This window comes from Bombina bombina, chromosome 1, assembly GCF_027579735.1.
Source record: "Bombina bombina isolate aBomBom1 chromosome 1, aBomBom1.pri, whole genome shotgun sequence".
In the NCBI taxonomy this organism is placed as follows: domain Eukaryota; kingdom Metazoa; phylum Chordata; class Amphibia; order Anura; family Bombinatoridae; genus Bombina; species Bombina bombina.
In genome coordinates, this window is record NC_069499.1 from 1,031,946,981 (window position 1) to 1,031,963,847 (window position 16,867).

Here is a 16,867-nt window from a genome sequence, read left to right on the forward strand (position 1 = left end):
GTATGCAGATCTAGTGGACATGTCATCCTGTCCACCTTGGTCTCTGCCTCTGAGACAGGACCTTCTAATTCAGGGTCCTTTCAAACATCAAAATCTAATTTCCCTGAAGCTGACTGCATGGAGATTGAACGCTTGATTTTATCAAAGCGTGGATTTTCGGAGTCAGTAATTGATACCTTAATACAGGCTAGGAAACCTGTTACCAGGAAAATTTACCATAAAATATGGCGTAAATATTTACACTGGTGCGAATCCAAGAGTTACTCATGGAGTAAGGTTAGGATTCCTAGGATATTGTCTTTTCTACAAGAAGGTTTAGAAAAGGGTTTATCTGCAAGTTCTTTAAAGGGACAGATCTCAGCTCTGTCCATCCTTTTACACAAACGTCTGTCAGAAGTTCCAGACGTTCAGGCTTTTTGTCAGGCTTTGGCCAGGATTAAGCCTGTGTTTAAGACTGTTGCTCCACCGTGGAGCTTAAACTTAGTTCTTAACGTTTTACAGGGTGTTCCGTTTGATCCCCTTCATTCCATTGATATCAAGCTGTTATCTTGGAAAGTTCTGTTTTTAATGGCTATTTCCTCGGCTCGAAGAGTCTCTGAGTTATCGGCCTTACATTGTGATTCTCCTTATCTGATTTTTCATTCAGACAAGGTAGTTCTGTGTACTAAACCTGGGTTCTTACCTAAGGTAGTCACTAACAAGAATATCAATCAAGAGATTGTTGTTCCATCATTGTGCCCTAACCCTTCTTCAAAGAAGGAACGACTTCTGCACAATCTAGACGTAGTCCGTGCCCTGAAATTTTATTTACAGGCAACTAAAGATTTTCGCCAAAATTCTTCCCTGTTTGTCGTTTATTCTGGACAGAGGAGAGGTCAAAAAGCATCTGCTACCTCTCTCTCTTTCTGGCTTCGTAGCATAATACATTTAGCCTATGAGACTGCTGGTCAGCAGCCTCCTGAAAGAATTACAGCTCATTCTACGAGAGCTGTGGCTTCCACGTGGGCCTTTAAGAATGAGGCCTCTGTTGAACAGATTTGCAAGGCTGCAACTTGGTCTTCTCTTCATACTTTTTCCAAATTTTACAAATTTGACACTTTTGCTTCTTCGGAGGCTGTTTTTGGGAGAAAGGTTCTTCAGGCAGTGGTTCCTTCCGTGTAAAGATCCTGCCTGTCCCTCCCGTCATCCGTGTACTTTTAGCTTTGGTATTGGTATCCCATAAGTAATGGATGACCCGTGGACTGACTACACTTAACAGGAGAAAACATAATTTATGCTTCCCTGATAAATTCCTTTCTCCTGTAGTGTAGTCAGTCCACGGCCCGCCCTGTTTTTTATGGCAGGTCTAAATTTTAAATTGAACTCCAGTCACCACTGCACCCTATAGTTTCTCCTTTCTCGTTTGGTTTTGGTCGAATGACTGGGTATGACGTAGAGGGGAGGAGCTATATAGCAGCTCTGCTTGGGTGATCCTCTTGCACTTCCTGTTGGGGAGGAGTTAATATCCCATAAGTAATGGATGACCCGTGGACTGACTACACTACAGGAGAAAGGAATTTATCAGGTAAGCATAAATTATGTTTTTTTCCCCACAAATCATTCCTAAAAGGCAGGTAGGCGCCACAGCAAAGCTGTGGCAAGGTGCTGAACATTATTTTACTGGTTTTTAAGTTTTTTTCAATCCGGTTTTTAAATTAAGGGGTTAATTGTTTATTTGCATAGTGGTGCAAAGTTACTAAGGCTTTATGATGCTACTGTAAAAATTTCGTTTTGTTTACTGCTTTTTTACACTGTTTTGCAGAGTTTGTGCAGCTTTTTTTCTCTTAAAGGCACAGTACCGTTTTTGTTTAAAGTGTTATTTACTTTTATTAAAGTGTTTTCCAAGCTTGTTTGTTTCATTACTAGCCTGTTTAACATGTCTGACACCAAGGAAAATCCTTATTCTATGTGTTTAGAAGCCATTGTGGAACCCCCTCTTAGAATGTGTCCCACTTGCACTGATATGTCTATAAATTATAAAGAGCATATTTTAGCACTTAAAAATACTGCAATAGATGATTCTCAATTAGAAGGAAATGAGGGTTTAGCATCTAGCTCTCCCCAAGTGTCACAACCAGTAACGCCCGCACAAGTGACGCCAAGTACCTCTAGTGCGTCTAATTCATTTACTTTACAAGACATGGCCTCAGTTATGAATAAAACCCTCACAGAGGTTTTCTCTAAACTGCCTGGTTTACAAGGAAAGCGTGACAGCTCTGGGTTAAGAACAAATGCTGAGCCGTCTGACGCTTTAGTAGCCATATCCGATATACCCTCACAATGTTCTGAAGTAGGGGTAAGGGATTTGTTATCTGAGGGAGAGATTTCTGATTCAGGAAAGACGCTCCCTCAGACAGATTCTGATATGATGGCCTTTAAATTTAAGCTTGAACCGCTTATTGCTCAAGGAGGTATTAGCTACTCTAGACGATTGTGACCCTATAGTGGTCCCAGAGAAATTGTGTAAAATGGACAGATACTTAGAGGTTCCTGTTTACACTGATGTTTTTCCAGTCCCTAAGAGGATTGTGACTATTGTTACTAAGGAGTGGGATAGACCAGGTATTCCGTTTGCTCCCTCTCCTGTTTTTAAGAAAATGTTTCCCATATCTGACACCATACAGGACTCCTGGCAGACTGTTCCTAAGGTGGAGGGAGCTATTTCTACTCTTGCTAAGCGTACAACTATACCTATCAAAGACAGTTGTGCTTTCAAAGATCCTATGGATAAAAAATTAGAGGGTCTCCTAAAGAAAAATTTTTGTTAATCAAGGTTTTCTTCTTCAACCTATTGCATGCATTGTTCCTGTAACTACTGCAGCTGCTTTCTGGTTTGAGGCTCTAGAAGAGGCTCTCCAGGTGGAGACTCCATTAGAGGATATTATTGATAGAATTAAGGCCCTTAAGTTGGCTAATTCTTTCATTACAGATGCCACTTTCCAAATGGCTAAATTAGCGGCAAATAATTCAGGTTTTGCCATTTTAGCACGCAGGGCGTTATGGCTTAAGTCCTGGTCTGCTGATGTGTTATCAAAATCTAAATTGTTGAACATCCCTTTCAAAGGAAAGACCCTATTCGGGCCTGCACTGAAAGAAATTATTTCAGACATCACTGGAGGGAAAGGCCATGTCCTCCCTCAGGATAAAACAAATAAGATGAGGACCAAACAAAATAATTTTCGTTCCTTTCGGAACTTCAAGGGTGGTCCCTCTTCAGCTTCCCCTGCAGCATAGCAAGAGGGGAATTCTGTCCAATCCAAGTCAGTCTGGAGACCTAACCAGGCTTGGAACAAAGGTAAACAGGCAAAGAAGCCTGCTGCTGCCTCTAAGACAGCATGAAGGGGTAGCCCCCGATCCGGGACCGGATCTAGTAGGGGCCAGTCTCTCTCTCTTCGCTCAGGCTTGGGCAAGAGATGTTCACGATTCCTGGGCTTTAGAAATTGTGTCCCAAGGATATCTTCTGGACTTCAAAGACTCCTCCCCAAGGGGGAGATTTCACATTTCTCAATTGTCTGCAAACCAGACAAACAGAGAGGCGTTCTTACGCTGTGTAGAAGACCTACATACCATGGGAGTGATCCGCCCAGTTCCAAGAGCGGAACAAGGGCTAGGTTTTTACTCCAACCTGTTTGTGGTTCCCAGAAAGAGGGAACTTTCAGACCGATCTTGGATCTCAAAATTCTAAACAAATTCCTCAGAGTACCATCTTTCAAGATGGAGACTATTCGGGCTATTCTGCCTCTGATCCAGGAGGGTCAATATATGACTACCGTGGATTTAAAGGATGCGTATCTACACATCCCTATTCACAGAGATCATCATCAATTCCTCAGATTCGCCTTTCTGGACAGGCATTACCAGTTTGTGGCCCTTCCTTTCGGGTTGGCCACGGCTCCCAGAATTTTCACAAAGGTGCTAGGGTCCCTTTTGACGGTTCTAAGACCACGGGGTATAGCAGTGGCGCCTTATCTAGACGACATCTTAATTCAGGCGTCGACTTTCCAGCTAGCCAAGTCTCACACAGACATTGTGTTGGCTTTTCTGAGATCTCACGGGTGGAAGGTGAACATAAAAAAGGAGTTCTCTCGTCCCTCTCACAAGAGTTTTCTTCCTAGGGACTCTGATAGACTCGGTAGAAATGAAAATATTTCTGACGGAGGTCAGAAAATCAAAACTTTTAATCACTTGCCGAGCTCTTCATTCCATTCCACGGCCATCAGTGGCTCGGTGTATGGAGGTAATCGGACTCATGGTAGCGGCAATGGACATAGTTCCTTATACCCGCCTACACCTCAGACCACTGCAACTATGCAAGTTCAAACAGTGGAATGGGGATTATGCAGATTTATCTCCTCAACTGCATCTGGACCAAGAGACAAGAGATTCTCTTCTCTGGTGGTTGTCTCAGGACCACCTGTCTCAGGGAATATGTTTCCGCAGGCCAGAGTGGCTCATAGTAACGACAGATGCCAGCCTGCTAGGCTGGGGTGCAGTCTGGAAATCCCTGAAAGCACAGGGCTTATGGTCTCGGGAGGAATCTCTCCTCCCGATAAACATTCTAGAACTGAGAGCGATATTCAATGCGCTTCAGGCGTGGCCTCAGCTAGCTGCGGCCAAATTCATCAGATTTCAGTCGGACAACATCACGACTGTAGCCTATATCAATCATCAAGGAGGAACACGGTGTTCTCTAGCGATGATGGAGGTAACCAAAATAATCAGATGGGCGGAGGATCACTCTTGCCATCTCTCAGCAATCCATATCCCAGGGGTAGAGAACTGGGAGGCGGATTTCCTAAGTCGTCAGACTTTCCATCCGGGGGAGTGGGAGCTCCATCCGGAGGTATTTGCCCAGCTGACTCAGCTATGGGGCACACCAGAATTGGATCTGATGGCGTCCCGACAGAACGCCAAACTTCCTTGTTACGGGTCCAGGTCCCGGGATCCCCAGGCGGTACTGATAGATGCTCTAGCAGTGCCCTGGTCCTTCAATCTGGCTTATGTATTTCCACCGTTTCCTCTCCTCCCATGTCTGGTGGCCAGAATCAAGCAGGAAAGAGCTTCGGTGATTCTGATAGCGCCTGCGTGGCCACGCAGGACTTGGTATGCAGACCTGGTGGACATGTCATCTGTTTCACCATGGACTCTGCCAATGAGGCAGGACCTTCTAATCCAAGGTCCGTTCAAGCATCCAAATCTAATTTCTCTGCGTCTGACTGCTTGGAGATTGAACGCCTGATTCTATCAAAGCGTGGTTTCTCTGAGTCGGTCATTGATACCCTGATTCAGGCTAGAAAGCCTGTCACCAGGAAAATCTATCATAAGATTTGGCGCAAATATCTTTGTTGGTGTGAATCCAAGGGTTACTCCTGGAGTAAGATTAGCATTTCTAGAATTTTGACCTTTCTCCAAGAAGGATTGGAGAAGGGATTATCAGCTAGTTCCTTAAAGGGACAAATATCTGCTTTGTCTATTCTTTTACACAAACGTCTGGCAGATGTTCCAGACGTTCAAGCATTTAGTCAGGCCTTGGTCAGGATCAAGCCTGTATTTAAACCTGTTGCTGCGCCATGGAGCCTAAACTTGGTTCTTAAAGTTCTTCAGGGGGTTCCGTTTGAACCTATGCATTCCATAGATATTAAGCTTCTATCTTGGAAAGTTTTGTTTTTAGTTTCTATCTCTTCGGCTCGAAGAGTTTCTGAGTTATCTGCTTTACAGTGTGACTCCCCTTATCTTGTTTTCAATGCAGATAAGGTGGTTTTACGTACCAAACCTGGATTCCTTCCTAAGGTTGTTTCTAATAGGAATATCAATCAGGAAATTGTTGTTCCTTCGCTGTGTCCTAATCCTTCTTCAAAGAAGGAACGTCTGTTGCACAATCTTGATGTGGTTCGTGCTTTAAAGTTCTACTTACAAGCAACCAAAGATTTCCGTCAAACATCTTCATTGTTTGTTGTCTATTCTGGTAAGCGGAGAGGTCAAAAGGCTACGGCTACCTCTCTTTCTTTTTTGGCTGAAAAGCATCATCCGTATGGCTTATGAGACTGCTGGCCAGCAGCCTCCTGAAATAATTACTGCTCATTCTACTAGAGCAGTGGCTTCCACATGGGCTTTTAAAAATGAGGCTTCTGTGGAACAGATTTGTAAGGTGGCGACTTGGTCTTCGCTTCATACTTTTTCCAAATTTTACAAATTCGATACTTTTGCTTCTTCGGAGGCTATTTTTGGGAGAAAGGTTCTACAAGCAGTGGTGCCTTCCATTTAAGGTACCTGTCTTGTCCCTCCCTTCATCCGTGTCCTAAAGTTTGGTATTGGTATCCCACAAGTATGGATGAATCCGTGGACTCGATACATCTTACAAGAGAAAACAGAATTTATGCTTACCTGATAAATTTCTTTCTCTTGTGATGTATCGAGTCCACGGCCCACCCTGTCTGTTTAAGACAGGAAGTATATTTTTATTTTAAAAACTTCAATCACCACTGCACCCTATAGTTTCTCCTTTTTCTTCCTAGCCTTCGGTCGAATTATTGGGGGGGGCGGAGCTAAGGGAGGAGCTATATAGACAGCTCTGCTGTGGGTGCTCTCTCTGCCACTTCCTGTTGGGAAGGTGAATATCCCACAAGTATGGATGAATCCGTGGACTCGATACATCACAAGAGAGAGAAATTTATCAGATAAGCATAAATTCTGTTTTTTTCCACAGGACCTAGTGAGCTGCCTTGCCGCCTGGCAGAAGTCTAAAGGTAAGTGCTGACTTTATTTTTTCTGAGCGACATTCCAGGAAAAAAGATGGCACTTTAAAATTTGTTATGGGTCAAGAGGCATTCTCCTATTGCTAGGAGGATCATTTTATTATTGGCAGTAATAGCAGGCACTGGGGACAAGGAGACTTATGGCCCAAGGTGGTGTTTTATTTGTCACTTTGCTCCCGGCGGCTTTAGAATATATTTATCCGACCGGGAGGTGAATTTTGTAACGCCCACAATGGGCGGGGATAGCTGAGGCGGCAATTTTCTGTTGCGTGTCTTTTCATTTTACACTTCCTGTGTTCCGGAGCGGAGATAGCTTTGTCGCAGTTGAGAGCAGTGTTACGGTTACCGGACTACAATTACAGTATGGAGAAGTTGAGTCCGGATTATCTTATAAGAATATTCACTCCGTTGTCAGTAAGGCAGGTAAGCACCTCAGCTAAGCTGAGGTGTAGAGGTTGTCCGGAGTGTTTTGCATGACAGTTTATTATTTTCTTGCAGAAAAATAAAGAACTTTCTTATTAAAATTTAAAGGAACAGTAAAGTTTTTTTTTTTGTGGGGTAATTTCTAAATAATATATCAATTTATTTATCTATTTGGTTTATTTGTGAATAAAAATGGACCAAGAGGCCCTGCAGGATGTTGCATGTTCTTTTGATGTTTTGATGCTAATGTGGAACCACCAATCCCTTTCTGTTCCTCATGTATTGACGGAGGACTTTACATTATAGGGATAGACTTTTTTCGGAGCCAACACTATCTAAGGCGGATGCTGTTCAGGAGGCTTCTGACAATGCTCAAGATATGACGCAGCTTTCTCCTCAAGTGTCCCAAAATTTATCGTTTACACATGCAGTGCCCTGCGCTTCCTCTCTTACTCCGCCTTGAGTTACGTTGCAAGACATCGCTTCCCTCATGTCCTCTGCGGTATCTGATGCGTTGTCTGCTTTTCCCATGCTGCAAGGAAAGCTCAAGAGGAAATGTAAAGTATCAGTGGGTAAGGTTTCTGACATAGTCATGGCTATCTCAAATGTTCCCTCTCAGAAATCTGAGGAGGAGGATACTTCGGTAGCATCCGATGGTGAAATCTCAGACTCAGACAGTGTAGTTCCTTCTTCTGACACTGAAGTTGTATCCTTCAGGTTTAAGCTGGAACGACTCCATTTGTTACTTAAGGAGGTTTTGGCTACCTTGGATGACTCCGACACTACTGTTGTAGTTAATCCTAAGAAGTCTAGTAAGCTTAACAAATATTTTGATGTACCTTCCATGGTGGAGGTTTTTCCTGTACGAGATTGAGCTTCAAAGAATATTGCTAGGGAATGGGAGAGACCGGGTATCCCTTTTTCTCCATCCCCTATTTTAAGAATATGTTTTCTATAGCAGACTCTATCAAGGAATCTTGGTAGACGGTCCCTAAGGTAGAAGGGGCAATCTCCACTTTAGCTAAGAGGACCACTATTCCCATAGAGGATAGTTGTTCCTTTAAAGATCCAATGGATAAGAAGTTGGAGGGGTTGCTCAAGAAGATGTATGTACACCAGGGTTTACAATGGCAACCTGCGGTGTGTATTGCTACCGTCACTAGTGGGGCGGCATACTGGTTTGATGCGTTGTCTGATTCTATTCGGACAGACACTCCCCTTGAAGAGATCCAGGATAGGATTAAGACCCTTAAGTTGGCCAATTCCTTTATTATGGATGCTTCCCTACAGGTATTAAGCTGGGAGCAAAGATTTCCAGGTTTGCCATACTAGCCCGCAGAGAGCTTTATGGTTAAAATCCTGGTCTGCGGATGTGTCATCTAAGCCTTAGCTTTTGGAGATTCCTTACAAGGGTAAGACCTTGTTTGGGCTGGGTTTGGCGGAAATTATTTCTGACATTACAGGGGGAAAGGGTCATTTCCTCCCTCAGGATAAGAGGAATAAGCAGAAGGGACATCAGAGTAATTTTCATTCCTTTCGAAACTTCAAGGGTAAGCCTTCCTCTCCCTCTACCAAGCAGGAACAGTCCAAGCCTTCCTGGAGGCCCAACCAGTCTTGAAACAAGGGAAAGCAATCTAAGAAGCCTGCAATTGATTTAAAGTCAGCATGAAGGGACTGCCCCCGATCTGGGACCGGATCTTGTGGGGGGCAGACTTTCTTTCTTCGCTCAGGCTTGGGTTCGGAATGTTCAGGATCCCTGGGCGGTGGACATTGTGTCCCAGGGATACAAACTAGAGTTCAAGACCTTTCCTCCCAGGGGCAGGTTTCTGCTCTCAAGATTATCTGTAGACCAGATAAAAAGAGAGGCGTTCTTACACTGTGTTCGGGACCTTTCCGACCTGGGAGTTATAGTTCCTGTTCCATTGCAGGAACAGGGTCTGGGATTTTACTCCAATCTGTTCGTGGTTCCCAAAAAGGAGGGAACTTTCAGACTAATTTTAGATCTCAAAAGTCTAAACATATTCCTCAGAGTACCGTCCTTCAAGATGGAAACTATTCGTTCCATTCTTCCTTTGGTTCAACAGGGTCAAGTTATGACAATGGTAGATTTAAAGGACGCGTACCTGCATTTTCCCATCCACAGGGATCATCACAAGTTTCTGAGGTTCACATTTCTAGACAAACACTTCCAGTTTGTGGCTATTCCATTCGGCCTTGCCACAGCTCCCAGAATTTTTTCAAAGGTTCTGGGATCCCTATTGGCGGTGGTCCAGTTGTGGGGCATTGCAGTGGCGCCTTATATGGATGACATTCTGGTTCAGGTGCCATCCTTTCAACAAGCAAAATCCCACAAGGAGATGTTGTTATCTTTCCTGCAATCTCACGGATGGAAAGTGAATTTGCAAAAGAGTTCCTTAACTCCAGCTACAAGGGTAGTGTTCTTGGGAACTATAATAGATTCCCTATCAATGAAAAATTTTCTGACAGAAGTCAGGAAATCAAAGATTTTCGATTCTTGTCTGGCGCTTCAGTCATCTCCTCGGCCATCAGTGGCTCAATGTATAGAGGTAATCAGTCTGATGGTAGCTGCCATGGACATCATTCTGTTTGCCCGTTTCCACCTCAGACCTCTGCAGTTATGCATGCTCGGGCAGTGGAACGGAGGTTATGCGGATCTGTCTCCATGATTACATCTGGATCAGGAGACGAGGGATTCCCTTCTTTGGTGGTTGTCTCAGGATCATTTCTCCCAGGGATCCTGCTTCCGCAGACCCACCTGGGTGATTGTGACAACGGACACCAGCCTACTGGGATGGGGAGCAGTCTGTGGCTCTCTAAAGGCTCAGGGGACATGGACTCAGAAGGAGTCTGTTCTACCCATAAACATTCTGGAGCTGAGAGCAATCTTCAATGCTCTTCTGGCTTGGCCTCAGTTAGCCTCGGTCCGGTTTATCAGGTTCCAGTCTGACAACATAACTTCAGTGGCTTACATCAACCATCAGGGGGGAACTCGGAGTTCCTTGGTCATGACAGAGGTAGCCGAGATAATTCAGTAGGTGGAGACCCACAACTGCTGTCTGTCTGCGATCCACATTCCAGGAGTGGACAACTGGGAAGCGGATTTTCTGAGCAGACAGACCTTTCACCCGGGGGAGTGGGAACTCCATCCGGAAGTGTTTTCCAGCCTAATTCTCAAATGGGGACAGCTGGAACTGGATCTCATGGCATCTCTGCAGCATGCCAGGCTCCTGAGGTACGGGTCAAGGTCAAGGGATCCTCAGGCCGTACTGATAGATGCTCTGGTCCCTTGGAATTTCAGTCTTGCCTACCTATTTCCTCCGTTCGCTCTCCTCCCTCGGGTCATTGCTCGAATCAAACAGGAGAGGGCGTTGGTGGTCCTCATTTCACCGGCATGGCCTTGCAGGATCTGGTATGCAGATCTAGTGGAGATTGTCATCTCTCCCTCCTTGGAGACTTCCACTAAGGAAGGACCTTCTACTTTTAAGGGCCCTTCCTTCACCCAAATCTAGTTTCTCTGAAGATGACTGCTTGGAGATTGAACGCTTAATTTTATCTAAGCGTGGGTTTTCTGAGTCGGTCATTGAGACCATGATTCAGGCTCGTAAGAATGTTACCAGGAAGATTTACTATAAGATATGGCTTAATATCTGTATTGGTGTGAATCCAGAGGCTACTCTTGGAGTAGAGTTCAGATTCCTAGAATTTTGTCTTTTCTCCAAGAGGGTTTGGAGAAGGGTTTATTGGAAAGTTCCTTAAAGGGTCAAATATCTGCCTTGTCTATTTTGTTACATAAACATTTGGCGGCTGTACCAGACGTGCAATCGTTCTGTCAGGTCTTGGTCAGAATAAGGCTTGTGTTTTTAAATCGGTTAGTCCTCCCTGGAGTCTTAACCTTGTTCTTAAGGTTCTTCAGCAGGCTCTGTTTGAGCCTATGCATTCCTTAGATATTAAACTGTTATCTTGGAAGGTTTTGTTTCTTGGTGCTATTTCATCTGCTCGTAGAGTTTCAGAGCTCTCGGCATTACAGTACGAGTCTCCTTACCTTAAGTTTTATTCGTATAAGGTAGTTTTGCATACTAAGTTAGGGTTTCACCCTAAAGTGGTTTCAGATCGGAACATTAATCAGGAGATTGTTGTTCCTTCTTTATGTCCTAATCCTTCTTCTCATAAGGAACGTTTGCTGCACAACCTAGACGTGGTACGTGCATTGAAATTCTATTTACAGGAGACTAAGGATTTTCGTCAGTCTTCTGCTCTGTTTGTGGTTTTCTCGGGGAAACATAAGGGGCAGAAAGCTATGGCTAATTCTCTTTCTTTGTGGCTGAAGAGTATCATTCGCTTGGCTTATGAAACTGCTGGACAGCAGCCTCCTGAGAGAGTTACGGCTCATTCTACGAGGGCTGTTTCCTCTTCCTGTGCATTCAAAAATGAAGCTTCTGTGGAACAGATTTGCAAGTCTGCAAATTGATCCTCTCTTCACACTAAATTTGATACTTTTGCCTCGGCTGAGGTTTCTTTTGAGAGAAAGGTTCTTCAAGCAGTGGTGCCTTCTGTTTAGGTTCCCTGTCTTGACCCTCCCTTATCATCTGTGTCCTCTAGCTTGGGTATTGATTCCCAATAGTAATTAGATGATTTGTGGACTCACCGTGTCATTAGAAAGAAAACAAAATTTATACTTGCCTGATAAATTTCTTTCATTCTTGACACGGTGAGTCCACGGCCCGCCCTGTTTTTAAGACAGGTTTTTTATGTTATGACACCTCTGCAGCTTGTTGCTTCCTTTCTCTTCTTTACTTCGGTTGAATGACTGGGGTTGGAGGGAAGGGAGGTGATATTTAACAGCTTTGCTTTGGTGCCCTTTGCCGCCTCCTGCTAGGCAGTAGTGATATTCCCAATAGTAATTAGATGATCCGTGGACTCACGGTGTCAAGAAATAAATAAATTTATCAGGTAAGCATAAATTTCGTTTTTATTACCTTATATCTTCTATAACACACTGGGAGTGTAATTTCTTCTATTGGTTGTGTTAACACAGCTTGGCCTTGAGGCCAAAAACTTTCAGGATGGTTGGGGATACCACAGGCTAAATAAACTATTTCAAATGCCAATATAAGTGTAATGAAAATACCTGTAAACCATTTAATACTCTCCATCAGGTAAAGTGGATGATTGGGAACAAGTTAAAGGGGAGAAATTGTTTTGCGTAAAGTGTTCCTTAAAGTCCCTTTACAATGGGATGTGGCTACTGAGCACATTTTGAAGTATACTGTCTTCCTTTTTTACATAGAGATGTTCAGGTGACATTTTCTAGTCAGCGTTTTACAGCTATGCTGCATCAAATTAAAGTGCTTCAACATTTGGGTATCATGTCCCTTTAATCTAACATTAGTTAATATTAACATTTTCTTGTTTGCACAAATCATCATTAAATCAACTAATGTTGAATAATGCAATTCATTTTTGAAACTAAAAGGGGCATGATAACCAAAGGTCGAATCACTTAAAAGTACTGTAAAAAGTGGAATAGAAAATACCCGAACATCTCTATGTATAAAGAAAAAAATATTTTACCTCAATTTCCTCAGTAGCTTCATCCCATTGTAAAGTAGCTTTAAAGAGACAGCCTACTCCATATTCTCCAGGTTTGCATAGCCAACACGGTTATATTAATATACTTTTTACCGATGTGATTACCTTGTATCTAAGTCTCTGCAGACTGCCCCTTATTTCAGTTATTTTGACAGACTTGCATTTTAGCCAATCAATGCTGACTCCTAAGTAACTCCACAGGAGTGAGCACAATATTATCTATATGTCACCCGAACTAGCACTGTATAGCTGTAAAAACCTGTCAAAATGCAAATAGTGTGCAGGAAATCCGTCTCCAAAGGGCGCTAAGCCGGATTTCCCGACGGCTAATGGCTAAGAGGTGAAAACGTCACCTCTCTAGCAAAACAGCGTTCTGCCCTGGGTTGCCTTAGCAGCTCAGAACGGTGAACGCTTGGAACAAGTAAAGGAGCCTTCAGCATGAAGTATTTATACTTCATGAATGAAAGTCCCCTTTATTTGTTTCAAAGGGCAATCCTAGCGTTTCACAAAGGCTAGGATTGACTTTCACTTTAAAAGTATATTAATATAAACATGATGGATGTACAAAACTGGGGAATGGGTAATAAAGAGATTATCTATCTTTTTAAACAATAAACATTTGTGGAGATGACTGTCCCTTGATTCAAATAAACACTCTTCTAATGTATTGGAATAACCTAGAAAAGGAAGCCAAATAAAAAGCAACATTTTTTATGGCAGGCTTTTAATAATGGATTGGAATAGGAATGTTGAAAGAAGTTCATTTACTTTTGAAAGACCAACTTTAATAAATTAGCAAACAAAGGTCAGATAGATTTTCCCAACCCTTTGGGACTTTGTTAGCTATTATGCGTATTTTAACTTTAGGTAATATTGATTGAGTTTTAGGTGGCACACAATGTAACATAATATGTTAATTCTGTAAAGCAGCACTATTCCTTATAATCATTGTGTGAAACATTTTATGGAAGTTGTGTGATTCCCTTTTAGGAGGTTTTAGCAGCAACTGATAATCACTATTATTGAACTAAATCACTTCAGAAATGGACAATTCTAATACTATTGATATGCTTGTAATTGAATATTTTAGGTTGGCTGAATAATCGTCTATGCTAAAGAATCCATTGATTTTATCTGGAATCTTTTCCTCATAGAACTATATCTTTTCTCCCATAGTACTGCATCTGGATTGATGGTGTGAATGCGCTGCTGGGGAGGGAGATGAACAGTGAACTAACGCGCAGTGACATGGACACCCTTCTCAGCATGGAAATGAAGCTACGTTTGCTGGATTTAGAGAACATTCAGATTCCAGAGGTGCCTCCTCCTATTCCTAAGGAGCCCAGCAGCTATGACTTTGTGTATCACTATGGTTGATTTAGTGCAACTGATTGACTATACATGCACACCCACTAACCTGAGGAGGAAACTTATTAACTACCTAGGATCATGGGGGTTGTATAACCCAGACCTGTACCCCATCCAATACTCTGTTTGTTCTCAGCAGAGCTGCTGCTTGATAGGTCCTTGTGTGTATCTCTGAGATGGTCTGCAAGATACACAGGCAATGAGTTCCCTGAATGTATGTGCAGTGCCCTCTGGGTCACAGACTTTGCCAGCTACCTCCTCTGCTCTTCCCCTGTATGGGATTAGAAGTTGCCAAGGTACGAAGGGGGTAAGTAAGTGTCTTGCTGGACTCACTGGCACTGAAATAGTTCAACCAATTTAATTCTATTTTTGCCTTAAAATTTAGATTGCTTCTTCAATCAGAGAGGGTAGCACGTGGCCCTTTCCATGTATTGGAGTATGTTGCACAGCTCCCTTAGTCATAGTGTTGTGCTCAGCCCTGTCCTGCAATCACAGCACAGCCAGGCTTCTGTTTATCATGCACTGAAGGAGGTAAACAGATTAATGTATGTGAGTCTCCTTCATGTGGTACAAAGCATATACCCCACATATGTAAATACTGATAACATGGGCAATTGTGGGGATTACGGTACAAGCGATTTGTCGTTTGAGTTAATGTATAACTGTTACTAATAAAACCATAGACTGACAGTACTTGTGACTGCATTTTTTTCTTGTCTTGTGTTTACAAATAGTGTGATAGATATGCTTGTGTCTAGCATGTGTGCAGAGAAAGGGATTATAATCTATCAAAGGAGAGATAGTATAATTATTATTTTAATTTACCACAACGGCGTCATCCTTACTTGTGGGATATTCTCTTCCCCAACAGGAAATGGCAAAGAGCCCAGCAAAGCTGGTCACATGATCCCTCCTAGGCTCCGCCTACCCCAGTCATTCTCTTTGCCGTTGTACAGGCAACATCTCCACGGAGATGGCTTAGAGTTTTTTAGTGTTTAACTGTAGTTTTTATTATTCAATCAAGAGTTTGTTATTTTAAAATAGTGCTGGTATGTACTATTTACTCTGAAACAGAAAAGAGATGAAGATTTCTGTTTGTAAGAGGAAAATGATTTTAGCAACCGTTACTAAAATCGATGGCTGTTCCACACAGGACTGTTGAGAGGAATTAACTTCAGTTGAGGGAACAGTGAGCAGAATTTTACTGCTTGAGGTATGACACATTCTAACAAGACGATGTAATGCTGGAAGCTGTCATTTTCCCTATGGGATCCGGTAAGCCATTTTTATTACAGACAATAAGTAAGGGCTTCACAAGGGCTTTTTAAGACTGTAGACATTTTCTGGGCTAAATCGATTCATATATAAACATATTTAGCCTTGAGGAATCATTTTAATCTGGGTATTTTGTAAAATAATATCGGCAGGCACTGTTTTGGACACCTTATTCTCTAGGGGCTTTCCCTAATCATAGGCAGAGTCTCATTTTCGCGCCGGTATTGCGCACTTGTTTTTGAGAAGCATGACATGCAGTCGCATGTGTGAGGAGCTCTGATACATAGAAAAGACTTTCTGAAGGCGTCATTTGGTATCGTATTCCCCTTTGGGCTTGGTTGGGTCTCAGCAAAGCAGATACCAGGGACTGTAAAGGGGTTAAAGATAAAAACGGCTCCGGTTCCGTTATTTTAAGGGTTAAAGCTTCCAAATTTGGTGTGCAATACTTTTAAGGCTTTAAGACACTGTGGTGAAATTTTGGTGAATTTTGAACAATTCCTTCATACTTTTTCGCAATTGCAGTAATAAAGTGTGTTCAGTTTAAAATTTAAAGTGACAGTAACGGTTTTATTTTAAAACGTTTTTTGTACTTTGTTATCAAGTTTATGCCTGTTTAACATGTCTGAACTACCAGATAGACTGTGTTCTGAATGTGGGGAAGCCAAGGTTCCTTCTCATTTAAATAGATGTGATTTATGTGACACAAAATTTAGAGAAAATGATGCCCAAGATGATTCCTCAAGTGAGGGGAGTAAGCATGGTACTGCATCATCCCCTCCTTCGTCTACACCAGTCTTGCCCACTCAGGAGGCCCCTAGTACATCTAGCGCGCCAATACTCCTTACTATGCAACAATTAACGGCTGTAATGGATAATTCTATCAAAAACATTTTAGCCAAAATGCCCACTTATCTGCATAAGCGCGACTGCTCTGTTTTAGATAATACTGAAGAGCATGAGGACGCTGATGATATTGTTTCTGAAGGGCCCCTACACCAGTCTGAGGGGGCCAGGGAGGTTTTGTCTGAGGGAGAAATTTCAGATTCAGGGAAAATTTCTCAACAAGCTGAACCTGATGTGATTACATTTAAATTTAAGTTGGAACATCTCCGCGCTCTGCTTAAGGAGGTGTTATCCACTCTGGATGATTGTGAGAATTTGATCATCCCAGAGAAACTATGTAAAATGGACAAGTTCCTAGAGGTCCCGGGGCCCCCAGAAGCTTTTCCTATACCCAAGCGGGTGGCGGACATTGTAAATAAAGAATGGGAAAGGCCCGGTATACCTTTCGTCCCTCCCCCCATATTTAAAAAATTGTTTCCTATGGTCGACCCCAGAAAGGACTTATGGCAGACAGTCCCCAAGGTCGAGGGGGCGGTTTCTACTTTAAACAAACG

At 42.8% G+C, this 16,867-nt stretch overlaps 1 protein-coding gene across 2 annotated transcripts in view; it reads left to right on the top strand.

Moving 5' to 3' along the window:
* ELMO2 (engulfment and cell motility 2) overlaps positions 1-14,885 on the top strand; it is a 188,517-nt gene extending 173,632 nt beyond the window's left edge. For both annotated transcript variants that reach the window (XM_053719560.1, XM_053719501.1), the window contains one exon: positions 14,004-14,885. In XM_053719560.1, the coding sequence (XP_053575535.1) occupies positions 14,004-14,204 (201 nt within the window). In that variant the 3' untranslated portion in view covers positions 14,205-14,885. The remainder of the gene's footprint in view (positions 1-14,003) is intronic.
* Positions 14,886-16,867: the final 1,982 nt, after the last annotated feature.